The sequence below is a fragment of the Centruroides vittatus genome, unplaced genomic scaffold (genome assembly GCF_030686945.1).
Source record: "Centruroides vittatus isolate TY-2023 unplaced genomic scaffold, ASM3068694v2 contig_1768, whole genome shotgun sequence".
NCBI lineage: Eukaryota > Metazoa > Arthropoda > Arachnida > Scorpiones > Buthidae > Centruroides > Centruroides vittatus.
Genome location: NW_027121079.1, coordinates 390,909 through 414,404, shown reverse-complemented (window position 1 = coordinate 414,404; position 23,496 = coordinate 390,909). Strand labels below are relative to the sequence as shown.

Here is a 23,496-nt window from a genome sequence, read left to right as displayed (position 1 = left end):
ATATTATAAAAAAAAAATTTACGGCTCAATTAGTCCAGATATCATTTCATACAAAACTTCACTGTCTTATAAAAACACTTGTTAAAACTTATTTTCTAATATAAAAATATTAACCATTTTTTTTTACACTTTTTACAGCCATTATATTTTTACCAAGTTCAATTGTGGAGAGAAAAATCTGCAAGAGCACTTTGAAGCTTTTGGTTCCACAAACACCTTTTTATTATTAGGCAGAGTAATTAGTGAGAAATTTATAAAAGTACAAATTACAGATCATAAAGCTAAGTTAATACGTGATAAGAATGGTATAAATGAGAAACATTAAAAAATTAACAGTTTGAAAATTTAACAATTTGTTATTATGACAAATGCATTGTGTGTTTACTTTTTTGGTAATACAAACGTCACAGTCATAAAACAAATTGTTTCCTTCGAGATCGGCGCAATTTTCTTGAACCCAATCTTCAAAAATCCTACACTGAATCCAGTCGTCTTCAAAGGTTTCACCACAGATGATGCAGTGAGTCTCTTGGTCTTCTCTCTTTTTTTTGAACTGATTTAGGCATATTTACTGTTTTCTTTCTTTGTTTCTCTTTATTTAGACGATTTTCTTCTAGCAGTTTTCTCTAAGCTGCATAGATTCTTTCTTTTTCTTCTTTTTTCTTTTCTTTCTTCTGCCATAGTTTACACATATTATCTCGTAAAACAAAAACATTTCGTCAGAATATAATTCTTATCAACCTTAAACTGTTTCCGATACAACCCGTAACACTTCTGTCTCATAAAAACCTCAACATTTTCGTCCGATACAACCCGAAACATCATGGAACAAAACATCGGTTACCACATACGTATTAGTAAGCTTAAGAAGATTTCCGGCCTACAAGTTAAAGAACAAGTGTAAATGTTGTTTTCAACAATAAACAAAAAAAAAAACAACTTGTTTTTATTTTCACGCAAACTATGACAACCAGAAGTCGTCTTCGTTCCCTCAAAACACTTAAAAATACCAAATTTTCTGCCACGTGCCAACAATACTGCTGATTGACTAGATATGGCGGAACCTGAACTTTTTTTATTCACTTAACATTCTGGTGTCTTCACAGGTTTTGCCACTTGCAGTAAATTATAGAAACAACGCTTGTCCGATAGTAGCCGCCGTCCGGTACTAGACGACCCCCCCCCATTGCGATCTCGTAGCCAGTTTTTCCTTACCTTAGCATACTCGATGACTATACATAAATCACAGTAACTTTTAAACAACTCTTCCAAAAATCAAAATAGATATAAGAAAAAAAGAGACAGCTATCGGTCTTACCTATGCTGCATTGAGTCGAGTGGAAAAAAAAATAACTGACTCGGTATTTTTAGAGTTACAATAAAAATCGCTACGAGTCAATCTGTAAGTCAAAGACCCAGAATGATAGACCGAATTTCATGAGACGATAGCATAGCAATTAATTAATAGCTTATTTTGACCTTATATTTGTACCTTTAAATGATCCAATAGAAATCAAATATATTGTTCAGAACGAATGATTCTTTTTTCCCTCATAATCTAGAAAATAAAGGTGCGAGCAGCTTCGTTCTGACTACACGCTGATACAGCGTTACTTAACTAGTTTATAATGATAAATAATCCAGGGGTGGTAAACAGCAGCCGTGAAAAACGCTAACTGAAGTAATTTAATAACATTGACATAAAAATCCTTTTCACGATCAAAAGAGAATCAGTGCCTATATCTTCTCCATGGAATGTAGCAATGTTCATGCCTAACAAATTTTCTCAATGATAACTTTACTATGGGCGGCCGGATGGCCGAGCGGTAAAGGTTAGCAGCCTGCCGCCCTGGGGGACCCGGGATCGAATCCGGACGGGTCGAATAATCCCCAGGAATTTTTCGGGGGGTGGTCCGTCCGGATACGTCGGTCCCCGTCCCTCACCACCCGGTCGCCCCATTGTGGGCCTGGCCGAACCCATAATGGGCTTGCTATAACAGGCCCTCTTAGTGCCCACAGGGCGGAAAGAGTTACCAAAACAAAAAAAAAAAAAAAACTTTACTATGGAGAAATGAGAGAAATCGTTCGAAAGTAGACTCTCTCAAAGCAGAACTCTAAATGTGTAATAACTTCACAGAAGAATGCCCAGTTATGTACAGAACACTTCTTGCCAACAACAAATTACTAGAAATGGCAAGCAAAAAATTGAAATATAAAATGTAGACAGCCATGCACTCACTTTTTTTATTTTTTAAATAAAATACAGTGGGTGATCGGTTAACGAACAAATCAGATAACGAACACTTTCGCGAAAGATTTTTATTAGTGATGTAACGAATAGTATATTCGGCCTCAGCCGAATACCGAATATTCGGCCATTCGACACGCTCCTGGCCGAATATCGGCCAAACTATTCGGCTTGATTAACGCACATATAAAAATTAGCGCGCAAACCTCATCATGCAAACGCGCACCCTGCTCTCTATTGGCCCGATGTCATTACGATTTTTTCTTCCAGTAGGTCTAAATTATTTAAATTAATTAATTAAATTATAATTATTTAAGTTAATATGAGATGGAGCCTAATGTCTACCTCTACTGCCAAATTGGTTTATAATTTATGTAATAGCCGTAAATAGCCCGATATGATTCGGCAGTTGTTGGTAATTAGATGTAAGTTATAACTTATAAGTTATTTTATTTGCAATCGATCTTTTTAACTCTTTAATTAAGCACTAAAATTTTATTTTTACTACGTATTTGTAGACTGAATAGTACCCTAAGGATATATACTTTAGTGGGGACATATGGTCTAGTTCAGTGTTTCCCAACCTTTTTTTGTGCGAGGCCGGATGGCCGAGCGGTCAAGGTGTCAGTCTACCGCTCTGGGGGACCCGGGATCGAATCCGAACGGGTCGAATAATCCCCAGGAATTTTTCGGGGGGTGGTCCGTTCGGATATGTCGGGCCCCGTCCCTCACCACCCGGTCGCCCCATTGTGGGCCTGGCCGAACCCATAATGGGCCTACTAAAAGAGGCCCTCTTAGTGCCCACAGGGCGGAAAGAGTTAAAAAAAAAAAAAAAAAAAAAAAAAAAAAAAAAAAAACAAACCTTTTTTGTGCTATGCCCCACCTAAGTCTTTCAAAAATTCTTATGCCCCCCTAACATATACACAAGTTTTAATATTCAAAAATTGAAATGTTCACTAAAGAAGGTTTTAGGAAGAAATCACTAGGAAATTATTGAGAAAACACAGTAAGTAAATTTTCAAAACATATAATGGAGAACTGAAATTCAAGTACAAAATAATTTTAATGAAAGATTTTCTATAATATTTTAATTATTAGTAATTATTTATTATTTAAATTTAGTGAGACACTCGCTCTTGATGCTTGCTGCAAAGAGATTTTATGTCAGGATCCAATTTAGTTAACTTTAGTCTCAAGTCTCTCCGTTTAGTTATATCCAGCCGATTTCTTTTTTTAGCAGCAAATCATTTATGGCACTAAATCCGCATTCAGATAAATATGAAGATGGAAAAGGTAACAATAGTTCTTTTGCACAATTGGTTGCATTTGGATATTTGATTTCGGGTTTCCTCACAAAGCCATGCCATTGCACCTTTTATATTAAATAATGTTTTAATTGACTCATCATTTTGCATTTCTGCGAGTTCTTCTTGGTACTGCAAATTTGAAATATCAGACAAATCCACTAACATTGGCTGCATCATCCAAGTTGGGAAATCAATTTTTTTCAAATCAGAAAATCTTTCTTTTAAATCAGCCGATAAAATTTTCAGATGATCAACAATAACAAGTATAGCAGTATCAGTAACTTTACACTTTTGGAGCCAATGAAACTTTTCAAAATTTTTGTTGTAAATATTTGTCTGACATAATTCAATAAAGGTAATGAAACCAAATATCTTCGCTTTTGCATCGACAAGAGTTTTATTTGTTCCTTGAAGTTGTTTATCTAATATATTTAGTTTTTCAAAGATATCGGCTAAATAACTCACAAATGCCTTACCATCGACCGTTAACAGATTTTTCATTTCAGGTTTGTTGCGTAAAAAATCACTAAGAGTATCAAATAGTTCCATAAATCTTTTCAAGCAGTTCCCTTTCGAGAGCCATCTTACTTCAGTGTGAAGTATAAGTCTCACATGGTCTTCATTTTGTTCTTCACAAAATAACTTGAAAAGACGTTCACATTTGGCACTTGCTTTAATAGTATTGATACACTTTGTAACTAAATTTAATACTTCATTTAGAACAGGTGAAATATTTTTAGCTACTAAGTTTTCCCTGTGAATAACACAATGCACAAGAAGCATTTTTGGATTCTCATCTTTCATCAATTTTAAGCAACCATTTTTCTTCCCCATCATATTAGGAGCACCATCTGCAGCACAAGATGTTATATTTTTCATTGGTATATTATTGACATCTAAGTAATTTTTTAGCTTATTATATATATCTTTGGAAGTCGTAGTGCTTTCTAATGATTTACAGAACAACATTTCTTCAGCAAACTCACTCTTTTCAATATATCGTACGTAAGTTATAAGTACGGCCTCACTGTCTCTGAAAGTTGATTCGTCCATTTGCACTGAGAATTGTCTTGATTTCAGCTTTTCAACAAGTTGTATTTCAATATCCTCACTCATTTCGTCTATTCTTCTGCTAACAGTATTGTTACTTAGTGGCATAGCTTTAACATCTTTGTCATCTTTGTCCAGAACCGTTTTAAGAAATGCTGATATTGATGGTTTGATTAAATTCTCCCCTATAGTATGACTTTTCCCAGCTTTAGCGATGAGTAATGAAATTTGGTAACTAGCCTCCAGAGTACGATTGATAGTTTCTTTATGAGCAGTAAATAGAGACTTTAATGTTACTCTTTTTTCATAATCTTTCTTCAAAGTTTGAAAGTACTTCAAACCTGAATTAATATGAGCCTTATGCTTTGCCTTCAAATGTGCCTCAAGACGACCTCGTTTCATTGATTCGTTGGTCAGGCATTGTTGGCATAAAAGACAAAAAGGTGACCATTCATCGTGGACAGCAGATATAAAACCAAATTTTAAATATTCCTCCGAATACTGACGAACTTTTTTCTTGCTTGCACCACTCATTTCCTTATGAGCTAGAAAAATATATATAAAATCAATTAGAAACTAAAAAAAATATGATATTAGATTTACACGAAATGGTGTAGAGCTGTAGATCAACAAAAGAAACACATTTCAAAGACTATGCGACGATATGGTCAACAAAGTAATTTATTTCGCATAAATGTACAGGTTTTATTTTAGATTCCAACTCCACGGTATTATAAAATAAGTAACAATAATATGGCGCAAACAACATATACCGTTCGCGACAATATAAAAACTATAACTAAAACTTATGTACTAACTTAAAACTAGCGATAGAAAAATTAGTAGGAAAAAGATAAGATAGGAAATAGAACAGAGAAAAGATTGGAATACCTGGGTTTTTTCTTGCTGAACTCTACAATCTCTGGGTGGGATACCACGTTGAACACTTTTGGAAGGTCTCTCGTTTTGAAGTGTTCGTTGAAGTTTCTCTTGCACTTTCCAGTCGTTGCCAAACACGACCTGGAACACCACAACTATGTCTGTCCACCTTGACGTCTGGGCAAAGAATGTCCTTTCTCCTCTTTCACCGGCCTCAGGGCCTCATTTATATCTTTGTTCTCAGTGGTTCCCAGAAGTGTTAATCCCTCCCCAAGGGAAAAGGGTTATAAAGGAAAGTTTTAGAAGAAAAGGGAAACAAAGAACAAAGAAAACTAAAACTAACTTAAATCAATATTTACAATAAATATGGCGTACAGCAGCTATATGGTTAACTTAAACTCTAAACAAGTCCATTTTCGAATTGCCCCCTTAAAGATCAAATTGCCCCCTTGTGGGGCGAGGGCCCCACGTTGGGAAACACTGGTCTAGTTTCTCCCCAGTTGTTGAACAGTTCAAATATATTATTGGGGGGTTTCTATTTGTAAAGTTTTGTGATATTTTGTTGCTATTGTTTTTGTCAATATTTTTAAAATTAACATGATTTCAAATGTTATCTTTTGCATATAATGAGAAATGCTCATTCTTTGCTTTATATATAAAATAAATTATATATTAGTTACTCATCTTCTAGAAATAAATAATTCTTTCATTAAATACGATAAGTTTCAATAAAACGTTTCGTAAATCATTTTAAAATATCGTAAAAAATATTAAAATATACAAGAATACGAATATAACATAATTAACTAAACAATAACATTAATGCCCCATACATTCTAACCTACACGCTATCAATGCCATAAGATATCGGGCTAGATAAAGGCTATAATATTATTTTAATTACGAAATAATTTACTAGAGTTAGACGCTATTTCTTATTAACTTTAATAATCATAATTTAATGTTTAGCGTTAATAAAAGTTTCCAAAATGATTAATTTACTGTGTTTTTGTTATTTCTTACTCCTGTTTTTAGGTATTCGGTATTCGGCCGAATAGTGAAAAATAGGCCGGATAGGCCGAATAGTGAGTAGTAACCGAATATTCGTTACATCACTAATTTTTATGTTTGGATAACGAACATCTCACATAACAAACACATGCCGATATCTGCTATTAAAGATCCTTAAAAGAAGTGGGAGGATGTCAAAACGACGGTCTTAGAATAACATCCAAACCCGTTCAGGTTAATAGGCTTGGGATCTCTACAATTACAATGCTATTAATTACTTCTGAAAAATCCTGAAGAGAGAAAAACAATCGACATTAGACAGATTCTTTAAACCTCACAAACGGAAAAAAACACGACTAATAAAAATGCAAGACTGTGTGTATATGCATTTTTATTATTACATGTAAATAAATGTAACAAGAAAGTACATATTTTCTACTATTTGAAGTTTCCAAAACGAATTAATGAAATTCACATAAAACCTATTGTAAATCGATAATCGATTAACGAACAATGTCTTCAAAACGAATTATGTTCGTTAACCGATCATCCACTGCACTGAATTTTTGTTTTCTTTCTCAACATTTGTTACTTCATGTACGATTTTCGTCGTTTAATATTATCACTGATTATTGCACATTCCATACATTTAATTTCCCGTATTTTATTTATACATGTATAAACAATGGAAAGCACGGGGAGTCAACAGGGTTCACGGAGGATACCCTCAACAGTGTACTCCCTTTTAAGCATTGAGTGATGGTCACCCTACATAAAATTCATCTTTCTATTCATCAAAGATGTATTAAAAAGACTCGTTATTTTGCCTAACGTAAACATAATGCTACGTTCTAGTGGCAGCGTCCAGCGACCACGAGCGGAAAAAAAACTTTACGTGCGTCCAACTCGCAAGCGACTTCTGTCCAGAGTGAACGCGTGTTGTTTAAAAACTGGCGGCGAGACGACTTCGTCAATTGCTTGCTATGGAAAATATAACAAGCATTAAAACTGTAAATTAGTCAGGTAATTGTTATCACTAACCAGATTTACAACAAATATAAAGAATCTTCACAAAATACGAAGTTAAAAAATGTTTTATTCTTAAAACGTTACATTTACAAAAAGAATTATTAAATTACGTAAAACATTATTAATTAAAGTACATACAACATATATACACAAGTTGTCTGTCATTCTGTTTTCATTTATGTACAAAATCAGCCATTTCGTTAAAAGCGCGAGCAGTGGAAGCGATGATCAAACTTGCTTGGTAGCTGCTTCCGGCACGTGCAGGTACAGTACAAGAGTCATCTGGTGGTCGCTATACGCTAAACGCGGTTACTCCAGACACGATCATTTGCTTGAACCAGTTTGTCAACTCCGCTTGGAAGCGCGTTCACGCTCGTAGACACTGCCAGGTAAGAGGTAACCTAAGAGTAAAATTGGTCAGGTAAATCCTAAATCTTAAAGTATAAGAACAACCGACACCACCGAGAGCAATAACCTCAGACTTACGCAACACAGAATATAAATGGCATCGTGAATGGCTGAGGAACAGCGTCACAACGTCACGCTCGACTTGAAGCTTTTTTTAATTCTTCAATCTTTATTTTGTCACAAAAAATATTTCGCCTTGCTTGGCGGGAGAATTTCCGGTATATTATAAATATGTAAATGAAGGCACAGACTAAAGATACAGAGACTGAAAATTTCCTACACAATTTATGTTATCGAGATAAGTCACGTGATAAATTTAAATCAACCAGAATGAACAACTGTTCCAAACTCGGTTACAAAGATTGACATTGAATTCTTACAGTGTCTATTGACGTACGAATGTTGGGTTAGATTTATATCATTCCTAATTACAGATATTTGAAACTGGAATATGAAACATATAGACATAATGACTGGAAATAAAAATAAGACTGTTGATCAGTTTGAAATTCGACTGTTGTTGTAAATTTCTTTTTACAAATGTCACAATAGAAATTAATCTGATTATTAAAAGTAATCATATACTTTTATAAAACCTCCCTACGCGTAGGTCTGTTCACAGATATTATATTGATAAAATAATTCGAGTGTATTTGTAAAGAAAAAAATTTTAAATGCAATTTCAGTTTAGTCTCTGTTTTAAATTTGATTTTACAATGGCTGCAAAATACAGATGATTCTCATGAACGAGTTGATGGCTTAATAAAAAACTTTTAATATAAACACCTTCGTTACATACCTGTTTCACAAACTTAACGAAGATTGTATTTATGATCTGTGTCCATAAAACTTCGGACAACAAAACGGTTTTATGTTAAAATGAACTTTCTGCTGATTAATTAAATTGCGTTTACTTTTAAATTCTTTATTACAAATATTACACCTTTAGATGTGAACTTTCAGATGTTCTTCTAGTGTGTTTCTAGTCATAAATGGTTTGTTACAAATATTGCATACATACATATTTTTATGTTTAGTAATACAGTGTCTGGCTAAGGCATTTGTATTAGTATAGCTTTCTTTACATGTCACAAACATACTTTTTTCTATCGCTATGAACAATTTTATGCTGTCCCAAAAAACCTATTGTTCTAAAATATGTTACATATGTGACAAAAATATTTGTATTCATTGCTGTGTATAAGAATATGCCGTTTTAAATTAGAACTGCGTAGAGAACTTCAATTACATACCTGACAAGTATGGTCAAATTGATTATTAATCACTTCATGACATGCCAAATAGTGTTTTGTTTTAATATATTTGTTACATATATCACAAGTATGGTTGAAATTCTCATTATGAACGATTTTATGAGCTAACAAACATTTTTTTTAATTTTTGTTTTAAACCTTTTGTCACATACCTAAGAAGAATAGTTACGTACATCAGTATGAGTTTCGTGATGGCTTTTTAGTTGCACTTTCAATTTGAAACCCTTATTACAAGTATCGCATTTAAAAGGACGTTCTTCACTATGAGATTGTTTATGGGTTTTTAGATCGCTTTTTTGTTTATAACCCTTATTACAAATATCACATTTGAAAGGACGTTCTTCGCTATGAGTTTCTTGATGGCTTTTTAGTTGCACTTTCAATTTGAAACCCTTATTACAAGTATCGCATTTAAAAGGACGTTCTTCACTATGAGATTGTTTATGGGTTTTTAGATCGCTTTTTTGTTTATAACCCTTATTACAAATATCACATTTGAAAGGACGTTCTTTGCTATGAGTTTCTTGATGCCTTTTTAGTTGCACTTTCAACTTGAAACCCTTATTGCAAGTATCGCATTTAAAAGGACGTTCTTCACTATGAGTTTCTTGATGTATTTTTAGTGTCCCTTTCTGTTTAAAACTTTTATTACAAATATCGCATTTGAAAGGACGTTCTTCGCTATGAGTTTTTTGATGGCTTTTTAGTTGTACTTTCAATTTGAAACCCTTATTACAAGTATTGCATTTAAAAGAACGTTCTTCACTATGAGATTGTTTATGGGTTTTTAGATCTCTTTTTTGTTTATAACCCTTATTACAAATATCACATTTGAAAGGACGTTCTTTGCTATGAGTTACTTGATGCCTTTTTAGTTGCAGTTTCCATTTGAAACCCTTATTACAAGTATTGCATTTAAAAGGACGTTCTTCCCTATGAGATTTTTTATGGATTTTTAGATCTCTTTTCTGTTTAAAACCCTTATTACAAATATCGCATTTAAAAGGACGTTCTTCACTATGAGTTTCTTGATGTATTTTTAGTGTCCCTTTCTGTTTAAAACCCTTATAACAAATATCGCATTTAAAAGGACGTTCTTCACTATGAGAATTTTTTTTATGGGTTTTTAGAGTTCCTTTCTGTTTAAAACCCTTATTACAAGTATCGCATTTGAAAGGACGTTCTTCACTATGATTATTTTGATGGCTTTTTAGCAGCTCTTCCGATTTGAAACCCTTATTACAAATAACGCATTTGAAAGGACGTTCTTCGCTATGAGTTTCTTGATGGGTTTTTATTTGCCATTTCCGAATAAAACCTTTATTACAAATATCGCATTTGAAAGGACGTTCTTCGCTATGAGATTTTTTATGTCTTTTTAGATCTGATTTCTGTTTAAAACCCTTATTACAAATATCGCATTTAAATGGACGTTCTTCACTATGAGATTTTTTATGATTTTTTAGACCTCCTTTTTGTTTAAAACCCTTATTACAAATATCGCATTTAAAAGGACGTTCTTCACTATGAGTTTTTTGATGAAGTTTTAGATCTCCTTTGTGTTTAAAACCCTTATTACAAATATCGCATTTGAAAGGACGTTCTTCACTATGAGTTTTTTGATGACGTTTTAGATCCCCTTTCAGTTTAAAACCTTTATTACAAATATCGCATTTAAAAGGACGTTCTTCACTATGAATTATTTGATGGGTTTTTAGTACTACTTTCAGTTTAAAACCCTTATTACAAATATCGCATTTGAAAGGACGTTCTTCACAATTAGTTCTTTGATGAGTTTTTAGTTGCTCTTTCTGTTTAAAACCTTTATTACAAATATCGCATTTGAAAGGACGGTCTTCACTATGTATTTGTTCATGTTGCAACAACATATAGTTCCACTTAAATTCTTTTCCACATGTCTTGCAGGCATAAGTTCTGTGTATTCTTTTGTGTCTTTCTAGACAACTCTTACTATATGGAACACGCTTACCACAAATGTCGCAATACACATTTTCCCGCTGGATATTAGATTTTTTACCGTTTCTTGGAGATGACTTTACTCGATCCCCAGATGGCTGCACACGTAAATTCCTATGAGAAATTTCGTTTTTATTTCCAGTCTTGTGTTCTTTCATGTGTCTTCGCAAAAGAAATTGCCACAAAAACTTCTTATTGCAGGCTGTGCAGCGAAATGGTTTTTTTTTAATGTGACAAAACAGATTTGTTCGTAATATTCTCTTATTTGTAAAAGGCTGTTTACATAAATCACACGTAAATTCTTGTTTAGAATGAGATGCAAGCATAACCTTGAAGTATTTCCTTTTAATCCTATCTTGAATTTTATTCCATTTTCTACTTGAAGGAACGTATCTCTTTGTTTTGATATTATAATTAAAATGTTTTTCTTTTTCTGAATTGTGCTGAATATCATATTCTTCAATTTTCTCTTCCTCCTCAACTGAAAGTTTAAAAAATAACTTAATGAAGTATCTATTATATTTCAATGAACATAACATAGCTTTAGTATTAAAATATTACTGCTGCATTTATATAATTGGTAAAGTAAACCTATGTTTTTCATTCGAAAGAAAAACATCATTTATTTGTTCGTACTAAAAATAAAACATTAAATATCTTCTAACTATTTTAAAATAATCTATTTCGTTTATTTACGTTCGTTGGTAACCTTCGTCATTCTTAAATTTTTCCCCATTTTTTCGTCAATATTTAATGAATCACTGCATGACGTCAACGTTGGCGCAATGTGTTTCATTTGGAGTTCGAACGTCAAACGTGTAAAGTTTGAACTTCGGCTGCAACCTTTCTTATCTAATAAAATGAGCAAAGCAGTTTTACAATGAATCATGAAATTGAATAGGTGCGAAAATCTTTCCTTATAGAACTCCTCTTCTAGTTTTCACTTGGCTTAATTAATTTTTAAATGACACAGATCTTTAGCAAAATTAGTTAACTTCATTAGTAATATCTTTTTCAATGGACAAAATGGAAAGTGAAGAGTCTGGCTTATTATTTTGTTAATTTTTTCGAAAGTCTAAATAATTTCTACAAAATTTTCAAAACAATTCTAATATAATTTTCTAGTATATAGGTTATATATAAAATCATAAAATACGGATTTGTAATTTGTAAGTGTGTAACTACTTTCGTATCATTTTTCCGACTGTTATATATAACAGACAGAAAGTACAAAAATCGGTCCAAAAACACTCCCGAAGATTTATACATTTCTAAACTTAGGACATCTTCAAACGTCAAATAATGCAAACAACAAGTGGGTTTTATCTGTATGTATAAATGTTAGTGGGTGGGTGCGCACGATTTTGTTCACCATGTTTGAAACTTAATAACTCGTGGTCTTTTTTTCGAAAATTTCTGAAATTTCGCTGGAAAGTTTGATTATTACGGAAATTGAGGCTATTAAATTTTTCTGGTTAAAAATCAAGAGGATCGGTAGAAAAAGAGGGTCGTGTGTATCTTTAGTAGAGTCGGACTTAATGATGATGTTACTCGTTATTCTCATTTAAGTTTTTTATATAAAACTCATCCCTAAGTTCAAAATTTAATTCTTTGCCTTTCTATAAATTAATGTAATACGATAATGCGTTCCACGGTGAGAAGTATTTTATGTATAATGTTTTATTCAAAGACAATTATACAATAAACATTGTTAAGGAGCGTGAATCATCACCGTTTTTTCTAGCGCAGATTGAACCAACCTGAAATGCGAATTCGATTTGCAGAAAACCAAAAAAATCAGATAATTTATCCGATAAACACACAAACAATATGCCAAATTCTTGGGCTATGCAAAGGCTATAATTTAATATTATAAATTAATTTGACTCGAGGTAGGCAGTTATGTTTACATCTCGTATTAAATTTAATAATTATAAATAAATAAATTCCAAAAATATCTATATAAAAAATTAATTTGGAATAGGTCATTAAATTTAATTCGAGATGGAAACATAACTGCCTACCTCTGGTCAAATTTATTAATATTTAATATGAAACTATAGCCTTTACGTAGCCCAAAAATTTAACATATTGTTTGGCGTGTATATTATATAACGGGCTATGGTTGTTGATGTTTATACGTAATATGTGTTGGAGAAAGTTTGAAATAATGTGTGATCACAAAAACACTAAGATGCTAGTGAACGAGTGCTAGATAAAGCTTGCGCAAAATCCGGGACTTTCCCCTTTCTGGCCACTCGTTATGAGAAAATTCGGTCGTTAAACGAGTCGTTTTTTCACAATTTATTTGGTTCGTTATGTGAAACACTCGTTATGCGAGACGCTCTTTAAGGAAGGTTTCACTGTATATTATTTCCGTTAAAGTAGATGGATATTAGTTCATCCAACAGAGTAAAAACATACCGACAAAAGGTGTTATCCAGTATTAATCTAATTTATTTCAAACTCTCCCGTACAACGTTCTTGGAGTGCGTTTTTTAAACAATATTCAATGGGTGAAGGCACCCTCTACTAATTTATACCATTGAGGTTCAATTAACCTTCTGAAATATTCTGAAGTTCTCTTTTGGGTGTTAATTTTTTATTTCTATATGCTCTTTAAATTTTCTTTTGTAAAGTCGTTTTCTAAATGTTAAACTATTATTTATTAGGTAAATTTATTAAGTTTATTCGTTATTGTTATATCTAGGTAATCAATCAATCAATTTTATTATTCGTAGAATGGCCACGGCCAGTTACAGAGGGTGTAGATTAGTTACAAATAATTATTTATTGTTACTGAGATGAACATCATCTAATCCAAATTAGACTAACATAACCAACACACGATCTATTACAAGCAATTTTTAAACTTAGTAGATTCAACACTAAGTAATTATTACTTTATGTTACAATCGAGAAACTTTTTGTCATAGACATACCAATTTTACATTGTAGTTTATTTTAGTATTTAATACTAGTGTGAAGTGTGAATAAAAGTGTGAAGTATGGATAAAAACCAGACTTGAAAATGTATATATTTTGTCAATGTCTTAACTTTCAAATAGAAGATATCCAGAGTTATGTAACTACTAGTCTAAAGTATTTTTTTCTTACATTAGTTGATAATAATGAATTAATTAAATTACCATTAAGTCGTTTAATTATTTCAAATTATTTAATCGACATAAATACATGAGCATAGTTATATATCCTATAGATTATGTCAATCTTTGCTGTATGGAAAACATCATACATAGCTCTTTCATTCGTACATTTAGATAGACAATGGATGTCTAAACTCTGTGCTAACTCATTTGCATCTTTGCAACTACAAAACATGTGAAATTTTGAAATTGTAATACGTCATCTTGGGGAGATACACTTGGAAAACTCGAGAAATTTATTGTTGATTAGTATCAATTCTTTCTTTAATCTGAGTTGAATGAGAAATGTTTTTACATTGAAAGCCAAATTTGTTAACATGTAGTTGTTGTTGAATGGATACTTTAGTATTATTTTATACCAATCAGATTTCTTCCTATTGTGTATATCTTCTTTATCATGTAATAGAGAGATTTCTAAGACACTTTGTATTAATTGTTGGCCTGGATGTTCACTTATCTCAGGTAGATTCATATTTTTATAGAAAACCCATAAAGATTTAATATTTTTGTAATTTGGGTTACCCTGTTTCTATTTTTTTCTTTAACCATTGATTTCCGATATAATTGATATAAAAATAATTTCTTCGATAGGTTCTTAGCATCTCTTAATTCAAACAAAAATTTAATGTATCTCTTTATTAAAATCGCACTTAATTTAAACCTGCTGAGTTCCAATCTGACAGAACTACCTGGTATATTGTATTTCAATGAGAAAATCCTGCGTATAAATTTATTTTGAATTATTTCAATTTTTTTGAAATTAGTAAAGCTCAAAATTGGGGCCGCATAGCCAATCAAATTCATAATTATAGAATTAAAAATTCGGAATTGTACATAGATATTTGTCATTTTTGCCTTAAATAATTTTACCATATTGTTTTTTAAACTATTGTCTTTAACTGAGACTTTTTGTATTGTTTTTCAAATGACAGATTTGATGTTAAGATGATACCTAGAAATTTAGTTTCTTGGACTACCCTCAGTTCTTCTTTATTTATATGGAAAGATATATGTTTCTTTGCCAGATTGGCTCCATTCCTAAATATCATAAATTCTGATTTTTTTGGGTTAATTTTTAATTTTAGCTCTTTGAAGTATTAATCCACCAATTGAATTTTCCTGCGTAAGGCCGCGGCGGTTGGGGCAATTAACACAATATTATCCGCATATGAGGTCGAATGTACAACCTGATCGCCAATTATAAACCCATCGTCTTCATTCTTAAAGCAGTTATTCATATCAAACGTTCAAAAATTAAATAGGTGGGGAGATCATGGGTCTCTTTGCGGTGATCCTCTACTTGAGTCAAACAGCGGCCACTAAGTATTATCTTGTTTAATAATGGTTCTATAATAACCAAACAGTAACCCTATAATGTTAGTTAGACGCATGCTTACTTGGTAGTAAGTCATTTTTGCTTGTAAATCTGCAATATTAACAGAGTCATATGCCTTTTCTAAATCTATAACGCGAAAACCTTGTGTTGTTTTGAAGAGCTGTATCTAAATAATTGCAGTTAGTACAAAGAAGGCTAACTGAGTGCCGCCATTTTTGATAAACGCATATTGAGTTTCATTTCTATAATTGTTTATATCTCTAAAATTGTTGATCTTAGATAATAACACGGCTGTAAAATCTTTGCGTAGCCCTGATAATGACGCAATTGGACGATAGTTAGTTGGCAATTTTTCATTCCCTTGTTTAAATAACATAAAAAAATATTACTTGATTCCACATCTATGGTATAACTCCTTGATTGTAGAAGCCATTAATTTTTCTAGACAGATTGTTTACTATTTCTATAGGAAAGCTTTTAATTATATAAGTAGGAATTGAATCAGACCCTGGAGCTGTGTTCTCCTTTATCTTTTTAATACAATGCTGCATTTCCTCCACTTTGAACACTTCCTCAGAGATTTTCTTCAGATAGGTTAATGTCTATATTTCTTCAACTACCTTTGCTCTTGTAGACTTCTGGAAAGGTGGTGTAATAATGAAGCAAACTATTATGAGATTATCGGACTGTTTCTGTGCTTGTTGAATTAAGGACACAAAAACTATTAACTATAGACCAAAATACCTTTGTGTTTTTGGACTTGATTAACCTGTCATTGATATCTGCATAATATTTTTTCTTTTTCACCTTCAATAGGTTATTATATATCTTCTTACTTTCTGAGTACTTCTTCAGCGTTTCTTCTGTGCTTACTCTTCTAAATCTTTGCAGGTTCTTTTATTTTGTTAATTTTATGAAACTAACACTTGTTATCAAACCAATTTCGTTTGTATTTCGCTAGATCAATTCTTCTACTTCTCTTGATTTTACTAGGTATTTCATTTATAAATTTGAGTTTATTATAAGTCTGTTTTTTCCTATATTAGATTTACGTTCTTGGTTGGAGTTGTTTTACCGGTTTCGTTCTTCTATACTTCCTCTCAGTTCCAATTGAATCGCGAAATAAACCGAATCATCTATATCTAATACTACTAACGTCTTGCACTGGTCTAAGACGAATTCAGAACAAATAATATGATCAATTATTGATTTACCCATCGGAGAGACAAAAGTAAATTCGGCGGGAATATCGCCTATGATCCTGCCATTTAACATAAATAATTCATTTCCCAGAACGAAGTCCAAGAGGATTCGTCCTACAGAATTTACAGTTTTGTCTTTGGATACTCTTATATTAATGATGTTATCGTTTCTTTGTATGCATTTTGTATCCATTGTCTCACCAGCTCTAGCATTAAACTCACTACCAATAATTCATAGGTTAACGAAATTAGACCACTGGTCAATGATCCTTTGGGCTTCTTGTAAAGTCGCTTTTTTTATCCGAAGAAGGAGGGAGATAGATTAATATGATTCCTAAATATGATTTTTTCCAACATATATTAATTCTCTGGTTCAGTTTGATCACCACAAAGATGAGTTTATCTGATATAAAAGAATTGAATAGCTCATCAAAGTTACTCTTGATTATTAACAGCAGTAAGCCACCAGCAGGACGACCGATTTTGCTTTTTCTTTGTGCACCGCTAAATACTATCATATTTTCACGTTCTAGGAAATCCTTGTCGTTTTTGCTCAAATTTACAATCCAAGTTTCCGTGAAGCCAATTATGGTATGAGATTTTATGTAGGCCTATTCTTTTACTGATTCACTGAACATTTTTCCCCAGAGTCCTCGGATGTTCTAAAACCTATAAGTATATTGCCTCTATCATTATTAGTTGTCCTTACAAACGCGAAGCCGTATATATTATCATTGTTAACCCGTTTTTTCAAACCCCTATTATAGTTATTAACAAAATCCAAGTGATTTTTATCGGACTCAATACTAGATATAAAATTATTATATAAGATTATTAAATTTCACAACTAAAAAGCTCGTCTTCGCACGACATCGACGCTCTCAAAATTGGCAGCCGAGAACGATCAAACGCAAATCGGAAACACCGAACACGAGGTGGAGATAGCCGACGGATCGACTCGGCGTTTTCACACCAATCAGCTGTTACGGAGACAATTTCCTCGACCGAAGCCCGAGAAGGACCCCTTCGCCGTCATCCCATTACGTCCCGCTCCGACTCCAGACTTAACACATGCGGTTGAGAGACCGGCCCAGCAGGACGATGTGTCCCCGCCGTTCGAGAGACCATGCGCCATCGAAGAAACGCCACCGAAAAAAGTAACACCGCAGCCTCCGCGCCGATCAGCTCGCACTCGAATCCCAACTGGACGGCTTTAAGTCAACCCTTCAGAAAAGAACTATTACGCGGCCTAAACCGTCAATTTGGCCGGTTGTTTTTCCTTCTTAAAGGGGGTGGTGTTGAATCCGATGTTTTGCACGTGTGAAAACCTAACGACCGGGGTCCAATCTGGAACGGATCAGGTTACACTTAGGTGTGGACGCGAGATTCCAAAACGTCTTTTGTTCGAGTCAGTGAGACAAGCAGGACGTGACCGGTGTCCAGTCCGACTATTATAACCTAAACTTTGTTAAATATAAAACAGAGATTTACGATTAGAGAACCTTACACCTAAAAACCTAACAAAACGGTCGAGAGAGGTCGCACCAAGGCATAGTCGCCATCTTGGTCACAATATAAATTGAAATGCTTGGTGCAAACGGGGTATTACGTTCCTAACGGCAGCTCGAGAGTGATCGATAACAAAAGCTTAGTTATCGCACGTGGCTATCGGAACAGAAGACGAAACGTCCGGATCGGAATAGCATTTTCACAGCTGATTAAATGCGAATCACGTGGTTCCGATAAAAACTGATTTTTATCGTATTCGTTAGCTTAACGATACAACTCAGAATAGGTCCCCTGGGTTGGTTTCGACACCATCAATTACAAGCAATTTTTTAATTAAACCCAAGGTTAATCTATTAACAGATATCCATTTCTGTACGTTGGTCATATTTCTTTTTTTTTCAAGTGAGATTCGTACTCTTGTATACTGAACTACAGCTCCTCACCAAAGTTCACTCGCACTCCACACAAGCAGCTCACACCCCTATATCTAAGTAATAAATTGATTTATTTTTTTCTTCCTCTATATCAAATTAAATATTTTCGTTAATGATGTTAACATGTTAATAATAATTTTACCGTTTGTTATATTATTATTGCATATCAGTAAGTAATCATCAGCATATTTCATTACTAGTTTTACAACAGGAATATTATTTATTTCTTCATCAATGTTTTTCATAACTAATTTTGCTAATTTTGGCCCTATCTTCGACCCCATACTAATGTCGGTATGTTTTTACGCTGTTGGATAAACTTATACCCACCAATAAAAATTGAGTGAGTATTTTAAAAGTTTAAAATAAAACCGTAATTTTCTAACCAAAATGCTTCAAGATCGTCTAACAGGTAACCAAGTGAGTACTGCATGCCTATTATTCTAGTTCAAAATACAAAAAGTTTTATATTAAAATGATAGGCAAGCAATTCTGTTAAGAGCACTCGCACCGAACGTTTCACTTCATGCAGTCTGTTTTGCAACTTTTTTAAAATGATGTCAATGTCAATCCCGAAAATCTCGGGATCAGGAAAACTTAATACCGAAAATTTCGGGCCTAAAAAGTGGTCGGGATCCCGGGAGCCCGATGTTCGAAATAAGATTTTTGCGAAAGGTTTCGTAAATCTTTGGTCCCGCTGTATGTCAGGTAACCTTCCTCAACATGTGGTCACGTCCATTGGGACCCGACCAACCCATCGATGGGTCTGAAATAAAAACTCATTGTTTATTCTCTAATCTATCGTGCACAGAAAGGCAGGAATATTCAAACTACCGACTGGGTAAAGTTTGAACACTATAATTTATGTGTAGAAATAAAATAATATAATTTTTTTAAAATACGTAAATTATTTCAAAGCATGACTTCTTGCATATTTTGCATTGATGGTTTCTTCCTGTGGGATGAACATACTCTTTATGAGTTCGGAATTCGATTTTTGATGATTTTTTTTTTAATGTCTCGATAAAAATGAATTTGATTATTAAAAATAGTCATAGCTTTCTCTAAATCCTCCCCACATGTAAAAGTCTATTCGTATAAATTATAAATTACATTTGATAAATAATTGTTTGGCGTTTATTTGTAAACAAGAAACTTTTAAATACAATTTCAGTTTAGTTTCTCTTTTAAATTTGCTTTTACAATGGCCTCTAAAATACAAATGATTCTGTTTAGTTTCTTCAGCGGACATTTAAATGAGTGTGAGAAATTGTTTCACTTTATCGCTTTTTGTTTATTTTATTTATGTAGTTTGTTCCAGTTGTTTTCGTGAAAACGTAGAAGAAATCGTGTGCTCTTAAAGACGAAAAAAATTCATTAGTGTAAAAGAGAAAGTACCGCAACAAAAGTCTATGCATTTCAGGTAGAGAGGCAAAACCAATGGATTTTTCAGACTTTTTGAATCAAAAAACCATAACTTGAGCGTATATCCAATTGATCTGTACAATGCTTTTCAAGAATATTAGCAACGTTATTTCTAAAACGTTTCTAATATATACTTACTTATGTTATTAAATTAGTTATATAGCCCTCGTTTACTTCGTTTCAATAGATTTTCCTTATTATTTCAGCAGATCCATGAAAAACCAAGATAACACGAATCATTAAATCATAACTCATCAGTTGTTATTTAGTAATTCTGATCATCCCAACAGATTTTTATTAACTTAAAAAGTTATATTAATACGTTGTAGGTAGTTCTCATAATTCTCAAATATCTAATTTCAGTTAAATGTATGACAGTTAAAACTTGAATGCAGTTTTTCAGCTGCCTTCTGAATAATACTAATATAAATATCTGAACTAAGTAAAATGTTACTTACCTTGGATGTTCATTTCATTCGTGTTAGAGTTGCCTTCTGGAGTGAAGAATTCATTGTTGACAGGCTAACCAATATACAAAGAATCACTTATAATATATTAACCACTAACAAGTTGCTCAACTTTCCGGACATCTTTTTAAAATTTTCGTGGCGCTGTCTAAAGTAAAACGTTTTTTGAATAAAATATGATATTTTTAACTATTATAGAAGGGCAAATAATTGAATTTTGAACTTAGGAATGAGTTTTATAAATAAAAAAAAAAAAGAAAAATGCGAATAACAAGTAAAATCATCATTAAGTCCAACTCTCCTGAAGATACACACGACCTCCTTTTTCTCCCCACCCTCTTGATTTATAACCAGTAAAAATTTAATAGCCTCAATTTCCCTAATAGTCAAACTTTCCAGCAAAATTTCAGAAATTTTCGACAAAAAGCACAGGAGTTATTAAGTTTCAAACAGGGTGAAGAAAATGTTCTCCTCCCCACACACCCCTATCATCCATACATACAGACAAAACACACGATTTTTTGCATTTTTTGACGTTTGAAAGTGTTCAAAGTCCACAAATGTAAAAATCTTTGGGAGTAATTTTTCGACCGATCATCGTACTTTCCCTCTGTTATATATAATAGTCGGAAAAGTAATATCAAAGACATTACTAACTTATAAATTACAAATCCGTATTTTATGATTTCTTATTTTATTAACTTATGAAAACAGTTTTACAACGAATTTCAAAATTCGTTGTAAAACTGTTTTGCTTATTTTATTACATTAGAGAGGTTGCCGCAGAAGTTCAAACTTGAAACTTGTACGACAAGCAGAAGTACACGTTTGACGTTTCAACTCCAAAACGTCGCGCACTGATTTATGGGATATTGACGAAAAATGGAAAAAAAAACATTTAAGAACGACGAAAGATACCAAAAAAAGATAAACTAACAAATTAGATTCTTTCAAAATATTTAGAGGTTATTTAATAACACTAAATAATTATTTTTGACATTAATTAAGCGTCGTGTCTCCTACCGTACAAAATAGTAGAACTATTAGGTTGTGTTTTGCCTGTTCTCACGACATACTTTTGTTGAGAAAACCAGTGGCTTATATAAATCCGAAAGCAGCTGGAAAATTATTTTTACAAATTTACAAACGTTATGCTGTTGATGGTAGAAGATGCCACAAAAGAAAAGAACCTACTTCTACAGTATAACGATACGGTATTATTAACAAAAATATATAAAAATTTAATAGGCACTTCACATAACTTGCAAAAGAATTGAATAGTTATATAATTTTTATGGATTAAAATCGTCTGTTTCTTTACAATGTCGTTCACAAATGCTCGAATAATCATTCTTTTAATATAATACGTCATAAAGTTACCAAAAACAGAAAAAGCAAACGTTTAAGCCGAACTTCTACTTGCAACGTTCCCCGTTCCCAACGCCATTGTTCTAAACCATTATGCCGAACATTATATTACATTACATTATAAGCGTATTATGATAAAGATTATGAAACGAAATTTAGTACTGTACATTGTGCATAAGGGGAATTAATGCTAATAAAACACCAAAGAGTGAAGAGATGAAAGATAGTCACGTGTAAAATCTCGAGTGAGATCAGACTTCGTGAAAATTTTATTTGTTGTTAGCATCTACTACCGTTTGTGAAATGCATTGCTACCATTAAACTTAAGCATTTCTTCATTTTATGATAATTAAAATTTTAGAAAGTTTTTATAACATATGGTGCAACAGACAATTTATTTATTATGATATATAATATCAATGTTATTTTTTAAATAAAATCTCTTATCAGCCAGGAAACTTATGCAACTCGTTGCTAGATTTTTTTCTTATATAATACATATTTTTCATTTAATACAGAATACACTTAAATTTAATGCATAATATTATATTAGTAATATTGAGCTACGTTTTCAAACATAAAAAACCTAAGTTACTATTGAAATTTGACTATAAAATATTTTAATATTTGTATTACTTACCGATACATGTTCATCATCATCTGGAAGAACAACAACTTTATAATCTTCAGTTTTTACTTCGATCTTCAATTTTCTCAAAACAACTTTACATTCCGATTTTATACCATGTTTTACATCATAATTCTCTTTTACGTCTTTCTTGATATCTGTAGTGAAATTTACAAAGTTGTCGTGTTAAAGGATTCTAAGAAAAACTTGAAATATAAAATAAAACTGAGCATATTTGCATTAATTAACACCACAACATTGAATTACATGTTTCACTACATCATTTATTTCTGATTACAAGCCGAAAACTAGCCTTTGCTTAACTCTGATTCGATATAACGCGGTCTTCTCTAAAACCAAAAAAATTAAGCTCAAAATTTACGCTGATTTAAATTATCGGGCATTTCATTGATTTGTATATAATACGATTACTTGCAAACACAAAACCAATCGGAAATGGTGGCAAAAATGTGTACTCTCTTTAAATCTATGTTTGTTCGGTGCAATTTTGGAAAAAAATATAACATTATGGATGCCATAGGAAATATGGACTTCGCTTGGCAAGAGTTAACTGATAAATACACGAAAGAAGTGTAGAACAAGTTATGGCTAAAGGTATCCAATAATTCTCAACAAGAAGAGTCTATCGCTATATCGTTAGGTTGACCAAACTCAACCTAACGATATAGCGGGACTAGAAGAAATAGACGAGAAGGATATTGAGGAGTTACAGTAAGTTTCTAGTGAGAGCCTTACCAGCGACGACCTTCAAGAACT

General features: G+C 32.6%; 2 protein-coding genes across 2 annotated transcripts in view; both read right to left on the bottom strand.

Annotated features, from left to right (window-relative positions):
* Positions 1-3,516: 3,516 nt before the first annotated feature.
* On the bottom strand, positions 3,517-5,139 carry LOC136969228 (SCAN domain-containing protein 3-like). The gene has a single exon (XM_067263319.1). It carries the CDS (start codon positions 5,137-5,139, stop codon positions 3,517-3,519), a length of 1,623 nt encoding a protein of 540 aa, XP_067119420.1.
* A 3,702-nt stretch (positions 5,140-8,841) lies between these two features.
* The window catches only part of LOC136969233 (zinc finger protein 271-like), a 320,380-nt gene continuing 305,725 nt past the window's right edge, over positions 8,842-23,496 (bottom strand). The window contains exons 5-7 of the mRNA XM_067263325.1: positions 22,732-22,877; positions 20,715-20,778; positions 8,842-11,664 (exon numbers count right to left, since the gene is read on the bottom strand). Coding sequence (XP_067119426.1) covers positions 9,359-11,664; positions 20,715-20,778; positions 22,732-22,877 — 2,516 coding nt within the window. The 3' untranslated portion in view covers positions 8,842-9,358. The remainder of the gene's footprint in view (positions 11,665-20,714; positions 20,779-22,731; positions 22,878-23,496) is intronic.